Here is an 11527-nt window from a genome sequence, read left to right on the forward strand (position 1 = left end):
TCACTATCCTCCAGAATTCTCGTACTACACCTGCTTTTAAGGACATGTTAAACAACTTTGCTAAGGGCATACTAAGCTCTTCCTTACATTCCTTTAATACTGTGGCAAATAGCTCATCAGGACCAGGTGAATTATTAGGCCTTAGTTTTTCTCTTTGCTTACTTACATTGTTACTAGTCACTACTATCTCGCTTAATTGGTTTTCTTCACTACCTCTGTATAGAGTAGGTGCCTCCGGTATCATGTTTAAATTTTCGGTGGTGAAAACTGTTGAAAAATATTTATTCAGATTATTGCTCATTTCTCCGTCATTATCAGATAGCTCGCCGGTATCTGACTGTATTGGTCCAATCTTTTCTCCTGTTTTAGTTTGATACATTTGATAGAATCCCTTGGGGTTTGACTTCGCCTCCCTTGCTATCCTCAGCTCATTATTCCTCTTTGCTTTTCTTATCTCGGTCTTAACCCTACCTGCCAATACCTTATAATAATCTCGGAGGTAAACTTCGCCACGATTTATCCTTCTACCTATGGCCTTCCTTTGACCAATAATGTTCTTTAAATAATTATTCATCCATTTATGGTCATTGTTGTTTGATCTCAGTTTTTTGTATCGTATGTTCTGCCTTTGTGCATTAAGTAACTCAATATTTAAATTGTCGTGGAACTCGGTAACCTCAGATCTCGTAATCAGGTCAGTCTCAACCGTCAGGTCTCTGGGTACGATGAGGTTACATTGGGTACATTGGGTACATTGGGTACATTGAGTGAGGTCACCTCATGTGAGGTCATGTAGTTCACCCCCATGCGTGATACCCTTTCTCTCAACTGCTTCTTCAAACTATCAAAGTTTGCCCTTCTGAAATCTGGGACTTTTGTGGAATTTTCCTTATGGCTGCCCTGAAAATCTAACTGGAATCTAATTTCTTTGTAATCGCTGTTTGTAAGTTGTTCCCTACCTCGACATTACTTATGAGGTTTTCTCTGTTCGACAGGACTAAATCGAGTATATTGTTACCCCCGGTGGGTTCGGTTATATGTTGATTTAGGAAACAGTCCTGGATCGTTTCAAGAAAATCCTCTAATTCTAAGTTACCCATAAGGTCAATCCAATCTATTTGGCTAAAGTTAAAATCGCCTACCATACAGACTGTGCTGTGTATGGAAGCCCTGAGCATTTCATCCCAAATAAGTCGCTCATTAACTCTATCAAGATTGGGAGGTCTATATATTACTCCTGTGATTAATTTTTTCCTACCGTCGATTAATTCTATCCAAATTGTTTCTGTATTCCGCTCAGTTTTTCTTTCCTTATTTATTTCACACTTTAAATTATCCCTTACATAGATTGCTACTCCGCCTCCTTTCCGAATCTGCCTATCTGTATGGAATAATTTGTAAACTGCAATTTGCTATTCGACAGGTAACTCACATGAGACTAGGTTTATCCATGTTTCAGTGAATGCTATTATATCGATTTTTTCGGTACATACCAAGGCCCTAATATCATCCATTTTGTTTCTCATACTTCTACTGTTCGCGTAGTAGGTTTTAACTGCCTGTCTAACTTAGTTTTGTCATCATTCCTAACACTATTTCCCTGTAACCTTTCACTTTGTTTACCCGCTCCTACTGCAGGCTCCTCCACCCCCGTGCTCATATGTTCCCCGTAGCAGTTTAAAGACTTCGATATCTTTTGAACTGCCCTCTCGAGAGACCCAGCCAGGGTTGCCACCCCATCCCTAGACAGGTGCACCCCATCCCTGGCAAAAAGGTCCCTTCTGCCGTAGAAGTTGTCCCAGTTGTCAATGAATGGGACTGATATTGACTTGTAATATCTGTCAAGACGGCCGTTGACACCAACTGCCCTTGACAACCAATCATTGCCAACTCTCTTTCTAGGCAGGACACCACATATGATAGGGATCCCTCCCTTAGTCCTAATACGTTCTATAGCTGCTTTGAACTTATCAAGAAGCTCGTTACTCCTACACCTGCCAATATCATTGCCTCCTGCACTGAAGCAGATAATGGGTTTGTTCCCATTACCAGATAAGATATTGTCCATCCTGTCAACTATATCCCCAACCCCAGCTCCTGGCAAACACACCCTCATGGTGTTTTTATTTTTACCACAAAAAGCTCTGTCCAAGTACCGTACCTGTGAGTCGCCAACAATTAAATTTTCGTACCTTCCTTGTCAGTCCTGTCCCTGACTATACTAACGTCCAATTCATCTATCAAAGGACTGAAAGAGTTGGTACACTTAGCTGTTGTTGAAGTATCCTTGATGGGTTTTTTCACGACCAATTTGGTCGTCCCTCTCCTCACAACCTTCCATTCGCCTGAGTTTTCGTCAGACACCTGCTTTTCCTGTCTCGTTTCTTCCTTTAATTTCAATATTTCTCCCTTGGCCCTCTCTAACTCAGCCCACAAAAGGGCACAACCCTGTTCACAAGTAGCACTAGCCATTAGTATTATCATTATTATTATTAATTTATAGTAAATAGAATTTGTAATAAAAATGCAAAATTAAAAATATAATAATAAAATAATAATGATAATGGTAACAATAATAATAATAACAACATTGTAAAAATATTAATAATAATAAAGAATCGTAAAGAAAAAATCAATAGTGGTTAACGATGTACAGTAAGTATGTTGTGTTGTCAAAGTAAAAGAAACACTTGAGACCCTGAAATTGTGTGCAAATGAGGCAGAAAGGCAGACCAGCAACCTGGTACTTGGTCACAATTTTCGTGATGACATATGGTAGCAGGGTCTACCATTAGACATATTATTATGCTTCCAATATCTTCGCAGGTGGTATTACCTCCCTGTTTGGTAGCTGCCTACTACATACTACCTTGGAAAGACATGATTTACAGTACCAAACAAACCAATAGACGTTTGTTGATGCATTATTTTTAAACTAGAGTGTTTTTGCAATAAAATTATGTAGATTTGAAGTGCTTTGGTGCTGAAATATGAACATCCTAGTTTTGGATGAAACGTATTTGTGTTTTTTCAGGGAGGCAATAGTACGTTGTTTCAAACGTGCATAGATTTATGTATATTTTAACTTTGCAGGTTATAAATACTTTTCAGAAATATTCTCATAGACTTTTATGAGCAATGTGTCGGGAAAATATCAGTATTGATGAAACCTATGAGATATTATGGAGAAAGACCTGCATCACTTGCAGATGCAACGTCTGTGCACGTCACTCCTACTTACTCTGCCATGAACGCCAGTAAGCCAGGTAGATATCATTCTTTTATGCATCAAACCAATATACATATTTTATATTAATTTCATCTGTAATTTCATGCATATATATCATTACACATGGTCCATATAGGAACTACAAAGTGCCCTATATGAAACACGTAAAAGAATAACGCATAAGAAATTGCTAATTTTCATTTTCATTTCCTGCAGTTTTCTGGCGGTGCCTCGTGACTGCTATTGACAGTGTGGTGTCTTGCATAGAAGGGGCATTGGTCGTGAATGGCTGTCCAGGGCAATTGCAATAAATTGCCGACTGGAAAGCATTTTGCAGGCAATGGTTGGGCATTCAGTGATAATTGGCAACCATTCTATGGGTAAAGATGTTGTCTGCATCCCTGGAGCGTGAAATTGTCACTCCAAATGGGGGGTTTCGCCAGTAGAGAGAGGTCGGGGAAAGTGGGCGTAAAAAAACAAGCAGGTCCTGGGGAGTAAAATTGGTTACTCAGGACAAGGGGCAAAACAGAACCAGGGTAGAGTAAGCTTAAATGTATATACTATACAAACAGTAGGAGCGTTAGAAATACAATGGACTTGCTGAGAGCGGTTGTATATACCAGAATATAGACGTCATAGCAATCACCAAAACTTGGATGAATCTGCCGAGCAAGAACTTTTTATCACAGTACCACATAGAAAGGTAAAACCTTTTTCACAAGGACATGGAAGGTAGGAAGGGTGGAGGGGTTTCACTCTTCGTCAGGGATACATTGAAATGTTGTATTAATAATTTAATAAAGGGTAAAATTGGAACAGAGTCTGTATGGGTAGAAATTGAGGAAGGAAGAGAAAAACTAATTATGGGAGTGAGTTACAGGCCCCCAAGTCTTGGGAAAGAAGCAGCTCAGCCCATATGGCAGGAAATGATTAGGGCAGCAAAATATAACAACCTGTGCATTATGGGGGATTTCAATTTCAGAAATATTGACTAGGACAATACTATAGTTGACTATGAATCTGAAGACTTCCTAGACGCAGTACAGGACAATTTTTTTTGAAACAACTAATTACAGAACCTACTAGAGGTAACAATATATTAGACCTTGTATTAACAAATAAAGAAAATATTATCAGAGATTTCACAGTAGGGGAAGAACTAGGGAACAGTGATCACAGAGAAATCAGGTTCACCCTAAATTGGGAAACGAAAAACAATGACAATATGGTCAGACTCCCAAACTTTCGATTAGAGGATTATCAGGGGTTAAGAAGGTACCTAAGTGAAGTCGCCTGGGAACAGTCAGGTCAGTCCTCAGTAGGAACGGGTGAGGTCACAGGTGACACTACAATTGATCGTGACTATAATATATTCACTCGTATACTACGTAAAGCACAAGAACAAAATATACCATGCAGAAAAATTAGGTCAAATAAGAATGAGCCAAGGTGGATGACCAGAAAACTTGAATATGACCTAGGAATAAAGAAAGGAATTTATAAGAAATTAAAAGGAGGGGAGGAGCAGCTCAGAAATAGGTATAATGAACTATCTAGGAATGTTAAGAAAAATGTAAGGAAGGTAAAGAGGGACTCCGAAATCAGGATAGAAAGAGAATCCAAGACGAATCCCAAGGGATTTTTCCAGGTATATAGGACAAAGGACAAGGACAAAGTTGGGCATTAAAAGTCAGAGAGGGGGTAAGTGATCGATGACAGAGGGGAAACAAGCAAAGCATTGAACAGCTACTTTTTATCAGTTTTCACAGAAGAAATTCACTAGGAAATTCCAGAGGTGGAACTGATATTTAGGGGAAATGAAGAAGATAAATTAAAGAATATCACTATCAGAAAAGAGGATGTTCTTAAGAAGATAAATAAATTAAAGAAGACAAAATCCCCAGGGCAGGAAAAAATTTTCCCTCGAGTTTTGAAAGAGTGTATGGAACAGATTAGCGAACCCCTCGTAAATATATTTACAAAATCATTAGACACGGGAGTTGTGCCAGACTTGTGGAAACAGGCAAATGTAGTACCCATATTCAAAAAGGGAAGACAGTGCAACAGCATCAAATTACCGGCCGATTAGTTTGACGTCAGTAGTGGGGAAATTTCTTGAATCAATTATAGCAAATAGCATTTGATGGCATTTAGAGAAAAGCAAATTAATCTGCGACTCTCAACATGGGTTTACAAAGGGAAAAATCTTGTCTAACAAATTTGCTGACTTTTTTTTAGGAAAGTCTTCGAGGTAGTAGATAATGACAAAAATTACGATGTTATTTGCTTAGACTTTAGCAAAGCGTTTGACAGATTACTGCATCACAGGCTTCTGAGAAAATTTAAGGCCCATGGTATCGAGGGGAAATTTTTAAATTGGATAAATCATGGCTCACCGATAGAACACAGAGGGTCAGCGTAGATAGTTTTAATCTGAGTGGGGCTGTGTAAGCAGTGGGGTTCCCCAGGGGTCAGTACTGGGCCCACTCTTGTTCATAATCTACATAAACGATCTAGATACTGGAATCAGCAGTGACATAAGCAAGTTTGCGGATGACACCAAAATAGGGCGGCAGATTAATTCATGGCAGGATGCAAATGCATTACAGGAGGATTTAAATAAACTGCAGGAGTGGTCAGAGAAATGGCAAATGAAATTCAACACCAGCAAGTGCAGCGTACTTAATATTGGAAGAGCAAATACTGTCATTGTATACAGCCATAACAACATGAACCTAGAAAGGTCGACTTGTGAAAGAGGCTTAGGGGTACTTGTAAGCCCGGACCTACGGCCTAGAAAACAGTGCGTTAATGTTCGAAATAAGGCCCAACAGAGTATTAGGTTTTATATCTAGAAGTGTAAGTAATAAGAGTGCATATGTCTTATTGCAACTATATCTTGCGCTAGTCAGACCGCACCTCGATTATGCCGTTCAGTTCTGATGCCCTTATTATAGAATGGATATCAATTCACTAGAGTCGGTGCAGCGAAGAATGACGAAAATGATTCCGGGACTTAGAAACCTTCCATATCAGGATAGGTTAAAGAAACTAAACTTGCATTCCCTAGAAAGACGAAGAGTGCGGGAGATATGATAGAATTTTTTAAGTGCGTGAAGGGAATCAATAAGGGCGATATAGATAAAGTTCTTTTAATATCCAAGCAGGATAGGACTCGGAGCAACGGATTTAAGTTGGATAAGTTTAGGTTTTGGAGGGAGATAGGAAGAAACTGGTTCACAAATAGGGTGGTGGACGAGTGGAACAAGCTTAGCAACTTTGTAGTTAGTGCTGGAACGCTAGAAAGTTTTAAAAGGAGGCTAGATAGATTCATGGATGATAGAGAGTGGTAGTAACTCTCGACAGGAGCTGCCATGCACAGGCCAATCGGCCTATTGCAGACTCCTTTTTTTCTTATGTTATGTTGTTATGTATGGCGCCCCATTCTTCTTCTCTCAGGGCCAGACAAGGGAATTCGTTGTACCTCATATATTTTTTTTATTTTTTTTTATATGAACAGAAGTGTAAAGGGGTAAAAAAAAATATTAAGCTATTTGGTTATTAATTCATTTTTTAATTTTCACTCAGAAGCCTAGCTAAGACCTTAAATGTTTGTATGCTGTATGCCTTTAAACTTCATCAAATGTTACTTCCTGATTTTGGGTGATTTTTCCCCTCTTGGGTCTGTGGGACCCCCTATTACCTTAGGTATAGACACATTTATACCATTACCTATCTAGGGTTAAAAATATGTATTAAAATAACTCGAAGTGTTTAAAATAGCACGGGCTTAAAAAGAGCGCCATTGCACCACGATAAAGGAAAAATTAACATCAACAGAACATTAGCCAACGACATCTAGCATCTCGAAACCTCCCACTTCTCATCCCCCATCACCTGCTCTGTCACCTGATTCAGATGACTCCCTCCTGCACGCCATCCCAGCCATCATTCAACGTAAATGTTAACACAAATTGTAATTTAAAATCTATTTTCTTACTACTGTAGTATTAGGTTTTCTTCTGTTACTGGATTATTATTATTATTATTATTATTATTAATATTATTATTATTATTATTATTATTATTATTATTATTATTATTATTGTCATTATTATTATTATTATTATTATCATTATCATTACTATTATTATCAATATTATTATTATCGTCATTATTATTATCGTCATTATTATTATCATCATTATTATCATCATCACTATTATTATCATCATTATTATTATCATCATTACTATTATCATCATTATTATCATCATCATTATTATGATCATCATCATTATTACCATCATCATCATTTTCATCATTATTATTATCATCATCACCATCATTATTATCATCATCATCATCATCATTATTATTATTATTATTATTATTATTATTATTATTATTATTATTATTATTATTTTCATTATTATTATCATTATTATCATTATTATTTTCATTATTATTATCATTATTATTATTATTAGTTATTATTATTATTATTATTATGATTATTATTATTATTATTATTATTATTATTATTATCATTATTATTATTATTATTGTTATTATTATTATTATTATTATTATAATCATGATTATTATTATTATTATTATTATCATTATTATTATTATTATTATTATTATTATTATTATTATTATTATTATGATTATTATTATGATTATTATCATGATTATTATTATGATTATTATTATGATTATTATTATTATTACTATTATTATTATTATCATTATTATCATTATTATTATTATTATCATTTGTATCATTATTATTATCATTATTATTATTATTATTATCATTATTATTATTATTATTATTATTATTACTATTATTATTATTATTATTATTATTATTATTATTATTATTATTATTATTATTATTATTGTAGATAAAACATATTGAAAGAAATAGATAAACAAATTACAGTTTTTAGGGAGCGTCTTACCTGACCCCTTCCATTACCTTTATTTCTAATGGGATAATACAGTTTAATTTACACGGCCATTCTCAAGAACTTAACTACCTTGGAAATCGAGAGATGGTTTTGTATGATTTTTTTTTAGAAGAAACTACTAAGAAATATTTTACCACCTTCAGCAGTTTGGTTTAGATATGTAGATGATATAATATGTATTTGACCATATAATGAGAATTAAATTTTTTCTAACAATACTAACCCCGTCGATCAAATTTACTGTAGAATTAGAAAGTGACTGTAAGTTACCATTCCTAGACTGTTTGGTCCACAGTAGGCAACACCATTAGTTCAGAATTTTACAAGAAACTTACTAATGTGTGTTCCTATATTCATTATTATTCTGCCCAACATAATAGAGTCAAACAGTCAGTATTATCATCAATGTTTTTACGTGCTCTAAGAATATGCAGTCCGGAATTCATTGATAAGGAATATAAATATACCTACGATATTGGTTTGAACTTAAAATACCCTAGTTCTTTTGTAGACAGATGTCTTAACATCGCTTAGAAATCATTTTTAAAGAACTGATCCTGAACCTCCTCGTGACAATAAGTATCTCTTAGTATTACCATTTAACAAAAAAATCTCTCAAATTCCTCTACAACTAAAAATGTGTCATGTAAATATACCGTTTAGTAACTCATGCACTGTACAACAAATATAATTAAGAACTCCCCCAGCAATACAGGTTGCTGAATTTACAAGGCTCCTTGCACAGACTGAAAAATTCTCTGCTTGAGTAAGACTGGCAAAGATCCTATAACTAGACTTAAACAGAATAACTATAGTGTTAGGACAGGCCAGGAATCAGATGATTTGTTCATTCTTATGAAAGATAATAATCATTGCACTGACTGAGCTAATGCCTACTCAATCTTACCTTGTAATTCAATTGCCAGTAGGAACACTATAGAATCATTATAGAATCTAGTCTCATTAGCAAGACGAAATATATAAACATGGCATTTGGTAATGGCATGTACAAATTGGACAATTTTGTGACTAAGAAGGTTTGTAACCTAACAAAACCTAACCAGGTTGAATATGGTGGACACCTGCTGTCCCTAGGGACCTGATCTCATTCTCCTTCATATATTAGCCGTGTCAGAAACTACTCCTTATATATATATATATATATATATATATATATATATATATATATATATATATATATATATATATATATATATATATATATATATATTTTGTGTGGGAGGAAATTTCCCAGCGCTTTTGTAATTCTCTTCAGGGGTAGTACAGACAGTACAGTCTCACCCCTGAAATGTAATTCACACTAGTATTTTTTCTTTGCTTGTTATCTTTACCCTAGTCCCTCGCACCTACAGTGATTTACTTGCATATATATATATATATATATATATATATATATATTTTTTTTTTTTTTTTTTTTTTTTTTTATATATATATATATATATATATATATATATATATATATATATATATATATATATATATATATATATATATATATATATATATATACAGTATATCTGGGTTGTCCATGTATGCGCCTAATTCTCCTTTAGGTGTAGCATGTACGTGTACCTGCCCTACAACCCAATGTGACCAGGCGTTCCAAGTAGGCCTCCTGGACGCCCCACCGGCCTTGTTCTCATCACTCACCTCCGCTCTTCCTGAAAAGTTCTCCAAGTTAGTTGGGAAGAATGTGAACATTTTCCTCATCTCACTGTTTATTCCAGTATTCATTTAAATAACACCTGAAATCAAAAGATTATTTTTTCAGCTGTTGAAATCTACCTTAACTCGTATTTCATTACAAATTATTGACGCTAAAACTGAAAATCTGAAGTCAGATTCGGTAAATTAATAAATGACTAGTCTCTATTAGTGTTGATACAAATATATGAAACTATGAAGCAGTAAAAAAGTAAAATACGTATGCCTGTAGTTCTTGGATTGCATACTGTAAATAGCTATATCACAAATAGGTTCGAGGAAATTAAGAAAAACCCTACTTACGCTCTGTTCCTCCGATAGGTTTCCTCACAGACCATCTCTGCTAGCGGCATCGGAGGTGAACCCCTTTTATAGAATAATTACCGTACAGGATCCTGGAGTTCCTGGAGGACAAAAGTTCGAGTTTAGGGTTCCCGTTCCGAATCTGATGGACTACCTTGCTAAAAGCTCTTAATTTCACGTAAGGTATCACGAATGTTTTTGGAAATGTATAACAGAACACAGCTAATTTTTGTTTAGTGGGGCTTTGTTATGAATAAGGCAAATGAACTATTTATAATTATGTAGTGCAATGTGGTAATGGAGCTTAATAGATCACTGTAAATTGAGGGCTTGGTTAATGCAAGGTCGAACGCGGGAAATTAAGTTTTGAGAGAATGAGGTTTAAAGTTTGCACATATTCAAAACGTTATATAACGTCCAAATTTCGATCAGATGTGTTCAATGAGGTCTCATCTTAAAGGCGATTGAAAGCAGGATATGATCCTGTAATAATTGAAGTGTGATGTATGATTTTGGTGTACATTGACATCAAATAATGAAATGGTGTGATTATTATTCGTGAAAATAATGAAAAATTAAAGTTCTGTGCACAAAACAATAAATTTTTATTATAATAAAGTAAACAAAACAAAAAACACATATTAAATAGTGGTAACATACTCTAGAATTTAGATGATGATTATGCTCCACTAAAGAACTTGTTGCAGGAGGGTAGGGAAGGTGGCTACTAGTCTATCTGATCATCACCAGATACATCCTCCTCCTGGACGCCGAAAAATAGAACGTAGCGGGCTTCTCTTTTGGTTTGGTAGGCAAGATCGATCAGGACTATCGCTCCTGAACAAGACCTCTCAACAAGACCTCTTGCTGGACCCGGAACTGTGAAGACTGCCTCTCTCTTGTGCCATTGTTGGCCATCTTCCCGGACCGGACCATCCACCACTGACATCGTCGACAACAACTCACGAGCGTTTTCGGTTTATCGAGCATTAGCTTGCCCTCCCCACTGGTGGTGTGAGGACCCACACCAGCTGAGAGCAGTTATAGCGATATTCTCACTTGGTTTGAGCTCTTTTCCTTCTTACTGCTATTTTTCCTTTTTTCGCTCTGGCCTAGGACCTGCACCCCTCAAAAGTGTATTCATCCTGGTCCCCCTGTAACTGCTTCACCCCCTCCCAGGAGATTGTGAACACGAAAGGGGAGCGAAAACCCTAGCCAGAGTCTTTCCAGGAAAACCGTGATCGTGCGGTTCCACCTGGAAAGTGGTAGCAACTTATCCTTCCCCAATACA

The 11527-nt window shown here is 35.7% G+C and overlaps 1 protein-coding gene across 1 annotated transcript in view; it reads left to right on the forward strand.

Annotated features, from left to right (window-relative positions):
• LOC121858137 overlaps window positions 1-10408 on the forward strand; it is a 30350-nt gene extending 19942 nt beyond the window's left edge. Inside the window, exons 5-7 of the mRNA XM_042354364.1 lie at window positions 3112-3257; window positions 9783-9906; window positions 10255-10408. Of these exons, the coding sequence (XP_042210298.1) occupies window positions 3112-3257; window positions 9783-9906; window positions 10255-10408 (424 nt within the window). The remainder of the gene's footprint in view (window positions 1-3111; window positions 3258-9782; window positions 9907-10254) is intronic.
• Window positions 10409-11527: the final 1119 nt, after the last annotated feature.

This window comes from Homarus americanus, unplaced genomic scaffold, assembly GCF_018991925.1.
Source record: "Homarus americanus isolate GMGI-L3 unplaced genomic scaffold, GMGI_Hamer_2.0 scaffold24990, whole genome shotgun sequence".
Lineage (NCBI taxonomy): Eukaryota > Metazoa > Arthropoda > Malacostraca > Decapoda > Nephropidae > Homarus > Homarus americanus.